At 57.5% G+C, this 15,876-nt stretch overlaps 1 protein-coding gene across 2 annotated transcripts in view; it reads right to left on the bottom strand.

Moving 5' to 3' along the window:
- Window positions 1-1,758: 1,758 nt before the first annotated feature.
- LRP5 (LDL receptor related protein 5) overlaps window positions 1,759-15,876 on the bottom strand; it is a 125,577-nt gene continuing 111,459 nt past the window's right edge. The window contains exons 18-23 of one of the 2 annotated variants that reach the window (XM_070457758.1): window positions 14,863-15,099; window positions 12,513-12,653; window positions 10,875-11,111; window positions 10,484-10,623; window positions 3,934-4,031; window positions 1,759-2,228 (exon numbers count right to left, since the gene is read on the bottom strand). In XM_070457758.1, the coding sequence (XP_070313859.1) occupies window positions 1,967-2,228; window positions 3,934-4,031; window positions 10,484-10,623; window positions 10,875-11,111; window positions 12,513-12,653; window positions 14,863-15,099 (1,115 nt within the window). In that variant the 3' untranslated portion in view covers window positions 1,759-1,966. The remainder of the gene's footprint in view (window positions 2,229-3,933; window positions 4,032-10,483; window positions 10,624-10,874; window positions 11,112-12,512; window positions 12,654-14,862; window positions 15,100-15,876) is intronic. The other variant, XM_070457759.1, reaches the window with a different exon arrangement.

Raw genomic sequence — 15,876 nt, 5'->3', positions numbered from 1 at the left:
TTTGCAACCCCATGAACTGTAGCCCCCCAGGCTCCTTTGTCCATGGGATTCTCCAGGCAGGAATACTGGAGTGGGTTGCCATTTCCTGTAAGTAAAAATAAATTTCAAAGGGGCCTTGAGCATGGACCCCACCCCCAATCAACACTCAGGACGGGGTCGCCCACTCTCATAGTTCGTGTGCACCACCGACCGGTCACCCCATCCCCAGCATCTGTTCTTGAGGTCGCAGCAGCGGTGGCACCAGCAAGCCCATCTGTGTCTGCCGCCGTCAAGGCTGGGCCTTGACCTCGGGGGGACTCACAGGCAATCAGGGCTCAAGGGAGGCTCCTCAAAAGTCTGTCCCAGGGCTTCCCTGGTGGCTCAGTGGTAAAGAATCCAGCTGCCAATGCTGGAGACACGGGTTCGATCCCCAGTCCAGGAAGATCCCATACGCTGCAGAGCAATTAAGCCCGTGTGCCACAACTACTGAGCCTATGCTCTGGAGCCTGTGCTCCACAAGAGAAGCCACTGCAATAAGCCCGTGCATTGCGACTGGAGAGTGGCCCCCTCCCTGCAACGAGAGAAAAGCCCTCGAAGCAACAAAGACCCAGCAGAGCCAAACATTTAAAAAAAAAAAGATCGGTCCCAAGAAGCCAGGCCCGTCCCAGCTCTGACCCCTGGGCCCACAGTTGGAGCCCTCACGGCCACTCCATCCTCACCCCACCAGACTCCCTCCTGTCGGCTGTCACCCGTCTCCAGGCCTTGGGGATCAGGAGTGCAGTCTTCTTCCGGGTCTTTGTGCATTGAGACTCTGGTGGAGGGCGCACCAGCACCGCTCCGATTCCCCCCTGACCTCCCACCCACCTCCCCGAGGGTCAGGCCCTTCCTGGCTGTTGCCTTTTCCTTCCTCCCAACCCTGCAAAGGTGGTTCTTCCTACCTGGCCCCAGAACAGCCTAGCCTGCCCACAACACACGACTCTCACAGCCTGGAGCCCCCAGGGCAGGGACCAGGCTAACCCATGTCTCCTCCAGTACCACCTGGGTGGGCACAGGCCAGGCCTTAGGGAGCGTGTATGGACCGTCTCGGTGAGAGCTGGGCTGTCCGCAGCCCGTCCGCAGAGATGGGCATGCAGGGGGCCAGGGAGAGCAGGAGGGCTGGGGTCTCCCTCCCCCACCCGGGGCAAGTGTGGCTTGGCAGCACCATCTACTAGGTCAACACAGATGGCAGGATCTCCAGCGCTGGTTTTTTGTTTTTTGTTTTTTTTGGCCACACCGTGCAGCTTGCAGGATCTTAGTTTCCCAACCAGGATTGGACCAAGGCCTTGGGCAGTAAAAGCGCTGAGTCCTAACCACTGGACCACCAGGTGGGGTGGGTGTGTCTTGATGGGCAGTAGCAGCCCTGAGCTGGCACACACAGGTCAGACAGTAGGAGGGACCAGCCCGGGAATAGCCCGAAGCCCAGGTATATAACCTGCAGAGCCCAAGGCCAAATGAAAATGCAGGGCCTCAGTCTTCCAAATTATCTAGAATTTCAGGACAGCAATCGCAGAGCATAAAGTCAAACATCAAGTCGCGCACGAGTCAGCCATCCACAAAGCTGACCCACCCGCAGGCCTCTTCCCAGAGGTCTCGCCCCTCCGCGGGGAAGCCTGAAGATGAGATGCCCGCACCCAGGAGCCCAGCAGGATAAGGGCAGGACTCCAACAGCTGCCCAGGGTGGGTTGTTCACTCCTCGGGGACACGCAGCTCCCGCACACACGTGGCATGAAAGAATGGCAATGATGTTTTAAAAAATTAGGTTTATAAATATTTTCTCCATTGTACAAAGTTTTTCCCTGTCCTGCCCACCCCATCACTGTTCACATTTCTCCTGTTTTTAAAATCCCAACTATATTTATTTTTTTAAATCATAAAATATATTTTTTTCTTTGTTCATATTTAAAACTATGTACAGGGGTGCTGAGAGGCCGGGGTGGCCCGGCCAAGGTCAGGAGGAGTCCGTGCAGGGGGATGGCGGGGGCGGGAAGAGGTGGAAGTAGCTTCTCTCCGTGGCGGGCGACGGCGGGCAGCTGTCCTCCGCCGACAGGTACTGGCTGTGGGGCGTGGGCGGAGGCGGGTAGGGGTCTGAGTCCGAGTTCAGATCCAGGTAGTATTTGCTGGCCTTCCAGCGGCTGGCGCTGTAATCACTGTCGCACACGTCCGTGCTGCAGGGCGTGGTCGGGGGCGCCACGCCGCGGATGATGTAGGGCCTGGAGGGGATACAGGCAAAGGGAGTCTGCCTTCAGAGTGGCCCGCCTGCACGTCCATCGGTCCCTGGGCCCCTCTGAGCCTCCACGGTACCACCTCTAAGGTGGGCGCGCCTGCACTTACCTTGCAGGCTGCCAAGTCCGGGCCCTGGCCACGACTGCAGTCCCGGGCCAAGGTCAGCTTTATGGAGAACGAGGCCCCCAGAGCCCACTTGGGGCTAAACTTACTTAACCTCTCTGAGCTTCCTTTTCTCCTTAATAAAATGGGAAGCCTGAAACGGTATCCGTTTCAAAAGCGGCTTGTGAGGATTAAACTGAGATTCTGCATGGAACATGCTAGAAACAGTGCCCGACATCAGAAAGTGCTCGACGGCTATCCCCATTTGTATCATTGCTGTAAACAGTGGAGACCAGCCAGTCCCATCTTGATCCCGGAGATGTCTCCTGATGACCCCCGTGACCATCGCCCTGTGGCCTGGGCTCACTGTGGGCAGGAAGGGAGAGCCGGCTCCAAAGGGCCCGTCGCTGAGGAAGGTGCAGCAGGAGGACACCCCACGTGGGGCCCTGGGAGCAAGCAGGAGCCCAAGAGACAGCGCGGAGGGGACAGGTACTGGAGGCAGGCCCAGAATGAGGACAGGCGAGCAAAGCAGCCTGGAGGCTGAGGGGGCTGGCCTGCCGGAGTGGACGTGACCCTGGGGACAGGCTGTGACGCTGAGGCGCTGGGGAGCCACAGCAGGTTCCTGACCAGAGCAGTGACCACCGGTCCGGGGCAGTGACCACCTGTCCGGAGCAGTGACCACCGGTCAAGAGCAGTGACCACCGGTCCGGAGCAGTGACCACCGGTCAAGAGCAGTGACCACCGGTCCGGAGCAGTGACCACCGGTCAAGAGAAGTGACCACCGGTCCGGAGCAGTGACCACCGGTCCGGAGCAGTGGCCACCGGTCCGGAGCAGTGGCCACCGGTCCGGAGCAGTGGCCACCGGTCAAGAGCAGTGACCACCGGTCCGGAGCAGTGACCACCGGTCCGGAGCAGTGACCACCGGTCCAGAGCTGGGCCTCCCGTATCGGCGGGCTCCCCTTCCAGGCCCGGAGTCCCCCACACGGCCACCAGAGGGCGGGCGGCGCCGCTCTCCGAGGGTCCGCGGCTCCGCGGCTCCAGGACCACGAAGCGCCTCCCCCAGCACCCCCACATCCCGGCTCTCTACACGCGGGCGGCGGGGCCAGCCTAGCGGGGCCCAGCCTCCACGTGCTCCGTCAGGTAGCCCGGCCAGGGCGGAGTGGGCCCTGTGAGCTGAGACCACCGGGTGGTTGAAGCTCAGCAGGTTCCGCTCGCCCAGCCTGGCTCGGACCCGCCGCTGGACAGCGGAGCCGGACCCGACGTCCCCTGTAGCAGGCCTGCGCCGGGAGGAAGGAGGAAGGATCGCCCCGTCGAACGCCGGCCTCGCCCTCTCCTTGCTGGGGGAGGCAGCGGGGGGTAGCTGCCCCTCCGCGGTCCCGGAGCCGGATTCGAGCACCGTCTGAGCGCAGAGCCCTCGGGGACCCGGCCAGCCGCGGTGGGGACCCCCGGTGGCTTCCAAAGACCCCCAGGGCTCCCACCCGCGGGTTCCGGGTGCTTTCTGACCTCAGCGCGCCCCGCGCTGCGCCGACCCCTCCACGCTGCCTCGCTCGGGAATGGGGGCCAGGCGCGGGACCGCGGGGAGCTCCGTACCTGTACGGCCTGGCGGCGGCGGGAATGTTGGAAGAGTAGAACACATCCACGTTGTACAGGGAGGGGTCCGTGGCGGGGGACGGCGGCGGGTTCAAGATCTGAGGGAAGGCCAAGCGAGGTCACACGCGCCCCGGAGACCGCGGTCCCCGCCAACCCCGCCCGCCTTGTCTCCTCCCACGACCCCTCCTGGTCTGGGGGGCGAAGCGGCAGCCGTGGTCTGCGGGTGGGCACGCGGGGTGGGGGCAGAGCAGGGTGGCCGCCGGGGCCGCCCCGCTGACCAGCGGTGACCCCAGACCAGCGCGTTCAGGTCCCCGACGGGTCCTGCACCCCGGTCACCAGCGGGGAGGTGTCCCTACTGGCCTGGGCGTGTTGCTGGGCCTCAGAGCGTCTGGCGCGGTTCCTCTGGGACTTTTACTTCCCCATCTCCTTCCACGTGGTACAAAAGTCTAATCTCTATAATTCACTCCTTATTCCAAACACTCCTGGGGGAACCCTGAAGACGCAGGGGGGTCCACCCATCAGGGAGGGGCTACTGCCTAGCTGCCCGCCTGGCCAGCGTCTCAACAAACCAGGAAAGGGTGCCCCTTTCTCAAAGGACTATACTGCCCCCAAACTGTGGTGCTAAAGACACAACTCTTCCCCCCAAGCATGTGTCCTTCAGAGCCAGGCAGCACACGAGGGGCCCCACAAGGGGGGCCGTGGGACCCGGGGGCCCAGACACCGCCGGTCTGCACTTCCCCGCCCCCCTCCACCCACCTCCTGCCAGCTTTCCCTGCAGGGGGCACAGTGGGCAGAGGGCTATCACTGCGCGTGTGCCCTGAAGGACAGACACCCCAGGTCCCTGGGGTGGTAGACAGGGCACAGCCTGTCTCCGGGAAGATGTGGACCGAGTCCTTTGTAGCACCTCCCAGCTGCAGCAGGCTCCCTGGTGAGGGATTTCCCCTTCTGAGGCCTCAGTAGCTTCATCTCTAAAATGGGGCTAGGGACTTCCCTGGTGGTCCAGTGGTTAGGACTCTGTGCTTCCAATGCAGGAAGTGTTGGGTTCAATCCCTGATCAGGGAACTAAGATCCCACATGCCTCAGAGCGAAGCCAAGAAAGAAAAATTTAAAAAAGAAACAAAAAAGTTAAGACTTGCTTCCTAAGGTGGTCCTGACACTTGGTGAATAACCTACAGGAAAGGCCCAGGCCCTTCCCCTGCCCTTCGGGAACCACATGGACCCCTCTCCTTCTTCTGGGGGAAGGGTCCTCTTCAGCCCAAACAGCCAGCCTGGGGATGCTCAGGATTTGACCCCAAAGCTGGGAAGGTACAGCTGGGGGGAAGAGGGGAGCAGAAACCAGTCAGGGAGCACCGCCAGCAGAAAGGGCCTAGCCCCCCGCTACCCCTCACCCCAGGTTGGGGGGGGGGGGCTTTTTCTGCATCTGCCCTTGAACTTGACCAGACCTGGCTCCTCTTCACTTCCGCCTCCAAGGAGCTTTGGGATCCTGCCCATAATCCCCTCCCTGCTGGCTGTCAGAGCTACCTCCCCCAGGGCGCGGGGGAGGCGAAGGTCAAGGAAGGGTTGTGGGGAAGTCTTCCCAGTAGGGCAGTAGGCAGATCTCTAGCAAGTTCTATTGGTGCAGCACCTCGGCCACTTCTTTATCTTCTGGTGGTAGCTGGGGGCTCTTCCCCGTCACTCCCTCCCAGATAATCTGCTTTCCCTGTGTTCTAAAGAGTCCTCTTTACCTCTCACTGGTGAACTCCCTGGAATTCCAATCCCTGCTAATAATGTATTAAACTTTCTCTGTTCAAATCCCCATATGGTTTCTGTCTACTGATTGGACCTCAACTCATAAAAGCTGCCTGGAAGCCATCAGCGCAGAAACAGTCAGTACCTCCAGACTCACCCAGACCTTCTAATTACATTCCAAGGGCAAGTTTTAAATACAAACATGAAATCTTGAGAACATTAAGAGAACATGGAAAGAAACTATTTTTTATGAAGAGGGAAAATCTTTCTGGGCATGACCAAAACCCCTCCAGACTTAATTTCATAGTATAAAGGGCAAAGCACAACATAAACCAAATCAAAAGACCAAAAGCTAGGAAAAATATTTTCGACCCATACCCCAGGCTAATTCTTTTAATCCATCGGTATTTCTTGCACTGTGCTCAGTCACTGAGGCACGTCTGACTGCAACCCTGCGGACTGTAACGCACCAGGCTCCTCCGTCCACTGAATTTTTCCAGACAAGAACACTGGAGCCGGCTGCCATTTCCAGGGGATCTTCCCGACCCAGGGACTGAACCCACATCTCTTGCGTCTCTTACTTTGGCAGTGGCATTCCTTACCTCTGACGCCACCTGGGAAACCCAAAGAGCCCTTACAAACGGATTTTTAAAAAGCCAACAAAACCAACAACCCCATAGAAAAAGGACATAAACATACCTTTCCGAGAAAATAAAACTACAAAGGTTATTAACCATACAAAAAGATGTTTGACGTCATTTGTAATAAGTGAAATATAAATTACACTGCCATACCATTTTTACCCTAAATTGGACCTGAGGCGGGTGAGAGGGACAGTCATGCCGGTGTTGCCCTGTGCTGGTGGGAAGAGGGACTGTCATCTCTGGAGGACCCCCCCACCTTGGCAAGAAAGGGCAAGATGACCTTCAGCCGTAGGTACAGGTCATCTTCCGGCGTCTCCCCTAATTAAGGAAACTGCAGGAGTTCTGAGCATTGCTGTTGGGGTAACAAGATGCGGGGGTGACTAGACACCCACTGGTGTGGCCCAGCCACACCCCAACAAAGGGCGCTGTCCAGTCACCAAGAAGGGGGCTTGCGCTGCCCAAGAAGGAAAACAAACTTCAGGATGCAGGAGGGACCTGGCGGGGAGTGGTCCCCCGGGGCAGAATGGCCCTGGGTGGGGGGGTGGCCACTCAGTCCCTCCGCCTCCTCATTGCGAAGTAGGGTGGGGGTAGCGCCCCCTTCTGGAGTCGGGGTGATGCAGCACACGGGCAGGGTGTTCCTCCGAAGTGCTGGGTAAAGGCCAGCCCTTCACTGAGCCTCAGCAGCAAAAAGGGAGGCTGAGTCAGCTCTAACGAGGCGGATGGCACTGCAGCCTGCTATGCAGGGTGAAGTAAGTCAGAGGGAAAAACACCAGCACAGTATATTAACGCATATGTATGGAACTTAGAAAGATGGTAACGACGACCCTGTATGTGAGACACCAAAAGAGACACAGGTATAGAGAACAGACTTTTGGACTCTGTGGGAGAAGGCGAGGGTGGGGTGATTTGAGAGAACAGCATTGAAACATGTCTATTACCATATGTGAAACAGATCGCCAGTCCAAGTTCGGCGTGTGAAACAGGGCACTCAGGGCCGGTGTACTGGGAACGCCCTGAGGGATGGGATGGGGAGGGAGGTGGGAGCGGGGTTTGGGACGGGGGTACACATGTACACCCGTGGCTGATTCATGTCAATGTATGGCAAAAAACCACCCAATATTGTAAAGTAATTAGCCTCCAACTATAATAGATAAATTCATTTAGAAAAAAAAAGTGAGGCTGAGAGAGGAGCTACCATTACCTTCAGATGCTATCATGCGGGTTTTAAAAAGTACATGTGAAACTACATTGTACGAGATGCTAATGGTGGATACATGTCATTATACATTCGTCCAAACCCACAGAATTCAACCAAGAATCCAAACCACCAAGAGTGAGCTCAGACATACACTGTGGCCTCTGGATGCAGGTTCATGGGTTGCAACCAGCGTCCCACTCTGGTACAGGAGGTTGATCATGGACGGAGGGGGGATTTGGGAAGTCTCCTAACTTTCCTCCCAATTTTGCTATAGATCTAAAATTGCTCTAAAAATAAAAAGCTGTCTTTGGGACCTAACTGGTGGTCCAGTGGCTAAGACCCCACGTTCCTAATGCTGGGGGCCTGGGTTCGATCCCTGATCAGGGAACTATATACACATGCCACAACGAAAGGTTCACATGCTGTGATTAAAGACCCTATGATAACTAAGACCCAGAGCAGCCAAATAAACAAGCAAATAAAAATAGGTTTTTTAGAAGTTGTCTTTAAAAACTGCATATATAAAATTGGTGAACTCTAAATAAAGTCAAAGGGAATTGTATCAATGCACTGGTTATGATATTGTATTATTGTTGTAGACTTATTGTCTGGGTCTCCCCCAAATTCATATACTGAAACCTAATCTCCAACATGATGGTTTAAGAGTGGGACCCTCAGGGATGGAATAAGTATCCTTAAGAAACAGACCCTGGGGGCTTCCCTGGTGGCCCAGTAGTTGAGACTCCACACTTCTACTGCAGGAGGTTGCAGGTTTGACCTTTGGTCAGGGAACTGGTCAGGGAACTAAGATCCACAAGACATGGCCAAAAAAATTTTTTTTTAATTTTAAAAAGACCTCAGAGAGCTCCCTCGTGCCTTCTACCATGTACGGACAAGACAGCCACTATGAACCAAGAATTGGGCTTTCAACAGGGAGAAACCAGAACCTTGATCTTTAACGTCCCAGCCTCTAGAATTGTGAGAAGCAAATGTGTGTAGTTTAAGCTGCCCAGTCTATGGTATTTTTGTTACAAGCAGCACGCATGTGCTAAGACAACCATAGTTACGTAAGATGTTACCAGTGCAGAAAACTGGTGAAAGGGAGATGGGACCATTCTGTATTATATTTTACAACTACAGATAATTAGCTCCAAATTGGAGCTACAATTAGCTCCAAAATTAAAGAAAAAAAATTACTCTCTTTGCTGGGAAGATAAAGTCCGCACTCTCGTATACTCGCTTACGCACAGATTTCCTCTGGGAGGACACATAATAAACTCCGCACAGGCTGCACCCTTGGGGAGGGATGAACTGGTCACGGTAAAGGCTGGGCCCTCTGTTCACTGTGCCCTTTGAATTCTGCACCATGAACATATATTACTGATTCAAAGCAACGTAGTTAATTTTTAAACAGCTGGCTCCACGCAGGGTTTCTTTTGGGGATGATGAAATGTTCTAAATTTAACCACGGTGATGACTGCACAACTCTGTGAATATACTAAAACCCAGGGACTTGTACACTTTAAGTGGGTGGATTGTATGGTGTGTGAACTATATCTCAATAAAGCCATTGTAAAAAACTGCTGGTGGTCACTGTCATCTCTTGCTGCAAAGTGCGATCCCCCCAGCTCCCAGCTTCCCCAGAGGCTGCAAGCATCCTGGTGTCCATGTCGGGGGAGGGGGGAAGGGGCAGGCAGGGAGCTGTTCTGGAGTCAGCTCAGTCTCACACGGGTTCTTGGGGTTTCTAGCTGGTTACATGGAACATCCGAAGGTCAGGTGACGATAGGAGCAGGAAGGACAAGAACAGTGGGGGGAGGGGGGGTTCTTCAACTCCAGTCTCTTGACTCCTTGCTTCCCCCTCCCCTAAACAGCCCAGCCCTGAGGCCTCCAGGAGACTCGGACCGAATCCTTTGGACCCAGGATAATAACCCCCACTGCCTCCTCCTTCCTAGACCCTGCCAGGATCAGGTGCGATAAGGAAGGGCAACAACCTCCTGGATGTGGGGGACACTCAGAAGGGCGGGCAGGCCCCATCCTGGTGGGTGGCGCTCGCTGGGACCCCCCAGAGAAAGTTCAAGGGGCCATCTTCACCTCAGAAGAGTATTCTATCACAGGGAGTCAGGTTGCGAAGAATTAAGAAGCAGAGAACCAGGTGAAGTCAGAACCTGACACATACCCCCAGATTCACGTCCATGCATCAAGCTCACCCAGTTTCCCCAGGGCCATGGTCCTGGCAATGGGGGGGCTTTCCCAGCCAGCATGGAGGAGAAGGTCCCCCTCGGGATCCTGCAGCGGGACCTGGACACTAAGGGCTTCAGAGTGTCACCCTCTACAATCATTTCCTTCTAGGGTGTGGCCTGGAGCCAGCCCACACCCCACTTGGGCTGCCGGAAACTCCAGGAAGCAAAAGTCAGCACGAAAGTCACCCCATGAGTGCCTGTCCTTAGAAAACAATCCAGCTACTTTCTGGGAACCAGCAAGGCCTTAAGGCAGGAAAATAGGGTGTTTCTGGTGGGGATACGGAAGAGACGCTCACGTCCATCCAGACAGGCCCCGCGGATGGGGGAGGCCCTCGGAATAAGAACTGCCACCCAGACGCGAGGACGCCCCTGGGAGGGGGGATTATGGGTGCAACTTCCCCTTTTTAGATGTCATGTGACTTCTGGATTATTCACAATAAACAGGGAGTGCTCTTTTCTAAACAGAAAACCCAGAGGGTGGGAGGGAGGTCCAAGAAGGAGGGAATATGTGTACACACAGATGATTCACTTCGTGGTACAGCAGAGATGAACAGAACACGGTAAAGCAATTCCACTCCAATAACAGAAGAGAAAGGAAAAAAACTACAGGTCAGGACCGGGAGGTGAGTGAATGCATCCACCATCTTAAGGGATGGAACGGCTGGATGGTAATTCTAGAAACTCTGATGTCATGGGTTGGGGACCCCATGCCAGCGGGCTTCCTTCTGCCCCCCACTCACCGGCGGGTACAGTGTAGCCTTGGTGCTGGACGAGCTGCTGGACGAGGCCCCGGTGACGTGGTTCCGGTCATAGAGGGGCACCCCGGCCCGGCCGCCCATCAGGCTCACGGAGCTCATCATGGACTTGCCGCACGAAATGCCTGTGGGACGGGGGCGGGGGGCGGGGCGGGCAAGGCCTGGTCAGGGGCCAGGCGCGCTTTCTCCAGCCCCTCTGCCCAGGAGACCCAAGCTCAGGAAAGGAAGCCCCACGTGACGCGTGTCCCCAGTGGGCGACTCAGACGAGCTCAGGTCAAGTCCAAAGAGCATTTCTGACCCCCTCGCCCAGCAGCCCGCCCTGACCGCCCTCCCCACCGCCTCCAGGGCCCTCGCGGGGCTCAGGCTCGCTCCTCACCGGTGAAGGGACCGTGCTGGGAGCCGCCGGGGGCAATGAAGTTGAGGGGCACGTGGGGGGTCCCGCTGACGTACTCGTGTGGGAAGGGCCCGCTGGCGCCGGCGTAGCGCTGGCACACCACGCGCTGGCACACGAAGTAGACCCCGCCCATGATGAAGAGCGACAGGATGATGCCGATGACCGGCCCGATGGCGCTGCTGTGGGCCGGGCCGTCGTCCGCGGGCAGCTTGGTGATTTCTGCCGGAGGCCGGGCAGGGAGAGACAGTGGACGTCAACCCAAACGGGGCGGGTCTCCTGCGGGGGGGCAGGCGCTGTGTGCCCTGGAGGGCTCGTGCTCACCCCAGCCCAGCACCCACTGGTGGAGCTGCTGGGGGGCCGGGGCAGCACCCCAGAAGGGCTTGCCCCCTCCAGACTGCCCACAGCGGCCTCCTGCCCCTCCTCAGCCAGACTGAGCTCTCCCACCGCCCCCAGGCCCTCACCAGCGACTCCTCCAAAGCAGCCTCCTCCTATTCACGCCCCTGACCTGGAGCTTCCCGGTCTGGGCTCTAGACTCAACCTTGTCCAAAGAACACTCACTTCCCCATCAGGTCGGCACAACGGTTCTAGGGACAGTCAACTCCGTTCCCTCCAGCTGGCCAAACCCCCCAAAGAAAGGGAGGAAAGCTGCTGGCTCCAGCGAGGAGGCCTGACTATGGATAAAAATCACCCCAATGACTGGGGCCACAGTCACACAGGAGGCTGAAGACAGACACGGTCAGCGTGGACACCTGCCCACCAGAAGAGCAGGGCTCAGACCCCCACTGCTGCCCTCTGACCCCAGACCTCACCCCTGAGGTGGTAGCTGAGGGGCCTGCCCTAGGTTGATGGGAGGGTACGAAAGTGCTCAGTGAGTCCCCTGGGGACCCCTCCTTCTTCCCCATTCATAAGTCATCTCTATCTTGCAGTCAGAGCTCTCAACCCTGGTCCTTCTGCCATGAACAAAGAGGCCACATCCCCAGATGCATGGACACATCCCCACTTCCAGGGAATCCAGCTCCCTTCCTGTCTGAATCCGACAGCCTTTCAAAAGCCACTGCCTCCAGGAAGTCCTCTCTGACTGCCGTCATTTCACATCCTCTGTACCCCTATACCCCTGACTGTACAGACCATGCCATTCAAGGGGCCTGCAGCATGTGCGTGTACATATGTGTGCATGTGTGCGTGCGCATGTGTGTTTCTGCTCACCACCACACACGGCTCCTCCTCAGCCAGACTGCAGGCTGCCAGGGAAGGGACCCAGCCCCTATTCCACCAGGTGATCTTGTCTGGCAGACGCTGCTGAGTGAGGTCTCTGGGCAGAGACATGCTGCCTCTGCCTGCCGCTCAGGCCCGGCCCACCAGTCAGCCCCACCCACCTCTGCCTTCTCCAAAGGGGGCCTGCTTCGGTGCCTCTGTCCCAGCTAAAATGCCCCTTAGCTCTCCCTCCTCACGGCTGTCTCCACCTCCAGGAAGGCTTCCCTGACTCCCCCACCAAGGCCCGATACTCCCGACCTCCAGCCTCCTTAGTCCTCACCATTTCCTCCCCACAGTCCTGGAACAGAAGCCCAGCACAGGGTGACCCCGCCCCCCGCCCCTGCCCTCTGCAGGAAGCCAGCTCACCGCACATGAGTTCGTCGGAGCCGTCGACGCAGTCCGGAAAGGAATCGCACTGCTGTTTGATGAGGACGCACTGGCCACTGGCACAGCGGAACTGGTTGGGCAGGCAGACGGCTGCAAGGAGGGGCCTTGCGTTCAGAGAGGCTGGAGGGCATGACGCAGCCAGGAGCACTAAGCAGATGACCAGCAAGAGGTGCACCCAGCCCCGCGACCCCAGGCCCAGCGGCAGAGGTCTGGGATCCAAATGCAGGGCAGACAAAGGGACCCCTTCGAGGACCAGGTCGGGGCATGGTTCTGGCCAAACCAGTCTTCACCCTGCCCTCGATGACCACCCCCCTTTCAAGGCCTGTGAAATGCTGGGGGCGGGCTGGCAGGGAAGAGACCTCAACGACCCAGGGAGGTAATTATTCACCAGGATCCTACCACTGGTCAGGCTTGCAAAGCACCAGACCTCCCACAGCCGGAGCCCAGGCTCTCTCCCAGGTCATGGGGAGGTGAGAGTCAATCAGTGGACAGCCCAGAGGAGCCAGGCTCCTAACCAGGCTGGGCAGAGAACAGCGGACGCGCCCACAGGGCTCTGGGGGTCAGGAAGCGGGGGCAGAGCTCAACCGGAAAGGCAGAGGCTGGCCACGCAAGCAACTGATGCAGCTCTCAGGCTCTCAGGGGAAGAGGAAGAGGAAGAGGAAGAGGAAGAGAAAGGCTGGGTACCGTAGCTGCGGCGGCTTCCCTGCTGACCTGGAAAGGGCGCCTGCCCTGTGAGGAAGGGAGCTGCCAGGGCATTCGCCGGGCACCTGCCCCCAGTACTTCCTGTCTACGCTCCCCACCTGCCCCAGCCCAGGCGCCCCAGGCTCGAAACTGGAGACAAGGAACCCTTGTCTGCACTCGGTGCAACGAGTGGGCAGATCTCCTGGTCACCGAGCAGGAGAGGAAGCTTCTGAAACGGAGGGTGGAACCCAGAGCCTGCACCAGGGCCTGCTGTTCTCCCAGGGCTTCCTTCCACCAGGAGAAACTCACAGCAGGAGGAGTGGGGGCAGTGGTTCCTAATAAGAGCTCCTGCCACCCGCCGAGATCTTGGCCACCAGGCCGAGCTGGGGCCAACAGCGTAAGGCAGGGCTCAGAAAACTCCTCTGTAAAGAGACAGATAGGTCTCTGCAGTAACTACTCAACTCTGCTGTTTTCAGGCAAGACAATATGTAAATGAACGAGCCTAGCTGTGTCCCAATAAAACATAGGCAGCTAAGTTGGTAAAGAATACCAACTTACCCCGGTGTCTCAGATGGTAAAGAATCTGCCTGCAATGCAGGAGACATAAGAGACAGGAGTTCGATCCCGGGGTCAGGAAGATCCCCTGGAGAAGGGCATGGCAATTCACTCCAGTATTCTTGCCTGGAGAATCCCATGGACAGAGGAACCTGGTGGGCTACAGTTGATGGGGTCCCAAAGAGTCAGACATGACTGAGGTGATGTAGCATGCACCCAAAACTTTATTACCAAAATAGGTGGTGGCCTGGATTTAACCCTTAGGCCACAGTGTGCTAATCCCTGGTCTAGTCTCCATCAAGTTCTCAAAGGGTCTATGAGCTGTAAAGACTTTACGACTAGCTTTATAAAAACATTTGGGGAATGACCCCCAGGCCTTCATCTTCCACAGCATGGCTGCTTATCAGGAGCCGGCAGGGAACAGATAAAACCTGAGCTATCCAAGTACAGGACCCAGTGGCTGTGGGGGTAGCCTCTAGAAAGACCTATTAACAGCTAGCTCAGTAGCAGTCAGCACGCGGCCGAGGTGCTGACAATATGTGGCCGGAACCAACCGAGAAGGTCATTTATTTATAAAAGGAAAAACTCAGAGGGAGCACAAACATTTGTTTCACCATCACGGCCTAAAGGAAAATCCTGCTGGTCAGAGTGGACCCAGGCTGACCAGACAAATCTCTCTGTAACTCCTGGTTCAGTGGGATGCTAGAAATCACCCAGAAGTAAGCATTATCCCACAGACTCGTTGGTACTGCCTTTGGGGATGGGAATTAACCAGAGTGTAAACCATGGAAAGCTAGCCGACTAACGCATTTGTCTTGGGATTTCCGTAAAATTCTTGACTGAATGAGGGAAGGCAAGACAGATTCTCATAGCCCACCTTCATGCCAAACTGGTAGGGCAGACGGCAGGAGCCTTCAGGGGGCCTGTAACTAACATTTTTTCCTTCCCAAGCTGACGGACCTTTGGGCCGGATAAAGCCCACGCTCCAGGAGGCCAAGGGGACGCCCTAGGGATGGGCGGGGCCACACGGGGGCGGGACCTTGTTGGGGGCGGGGCGGGACCTTGTTGGGGGCGGGGCGGGGCGGGGCCTCACCGTCGCAGTCCGCCTCATCCGAGCGGTCCTGGCAGTCCGCCTCGCCATCACAGCGCAGCCGCAGGTCCACGCACTGGCCCCGCGCACAGGGGAACTGCGCGGCCGAGCATACTGGGCAGCCCTCCTCATCGCTCTGGTCGTCACACTCGGGGAAGCCGTCACAGCGCCAGGCCCCGGGGATGCAGTCGATCTCCCCAGTAGCGCAGGCGAACTGGTCGGGGGAGCACGTGGGAGGCTCTGCGAAGCAGAGAAAGACCATCATGGGCGCCCGGCTTTTTCGGGCAAAAGCTGGGAGAAGCACGTCTGAGTTTCAGAGCGGGGAATACGGTCAGTTCATACATGCTGTATCCACCTCGTCTCCACTGCCCTGCTTCCTGTCTGCCTTCCCAGTTCCAGCCCCAAGTAGGCCATGAAGCTGTCGACCCAAAGCATAGGGTGTGTGTGCAGGGCCTGGCTACACCGGCGTGTCCACTGCACCCCCGCCGGAAGCAGAAGGGTCAGAAAGCCAGGGGGCCACACCCACACCTATTACACATTTGGGGCAATGGGGCCAGAACACTGTGAGTGCCCAGAGAGCCCACAGGCATGGTGGTGGAGGCTGGTGGAGGACCCAGGCCCTTCACTGAAGGGTGGGCTGAGGAAAGGCAGGCGGTAAGGGTACCGAGGGGGAGCAGGGTCAGTGTGGAGGGGGTTCGAAGGTTCCCTGGTGGAGGGAGTTGTGGGAGGGTGGTGGGCTGAGAGGGTGAAGGACAGGAGCTCTGGGGCCACCTCCTACCAGTGGCCAAGTAAGTCATTCCCCCCTCGGGGTCCACTGCTCTAGTGCAGGCCAAGTGTGGACAGTAGTGCTCGGGGAGGGGCACTGTCCTGGAGGCCTGGATACAGACGGGCATGATGGATGCCGGGGCGCCACCAGAGACACTCAGGAGGAGCCCGTGGGCCCTGGGCTGCCCCCTGCCCTGGGGTCCTGCATCATCTCTCCCTCCTCTTCGGGAAACTCACAGAAAACTGGAGGCC

Source organism: Odocoileus virginianus, chromosome 28, assembly GCF_023699985.2.
Source record: "Odocoileus virginianus isolate 20LAN1187 ecotype Illinois chromosome 28, Ovbor_1.2, whole genome shotgun sequence".
Taxonomy (NCBI): Eukaryota; Metazoa; Chordata; class Mammalia; order Artiodactyla; family Cervidae; genus Odocoileus; species Odocoileus virginianus.
The sequence above is the reverse complement of the archived record's forward strand: the minus strand, read 5'-3'. Positions and strand labels throughout refer to the sequence as shown.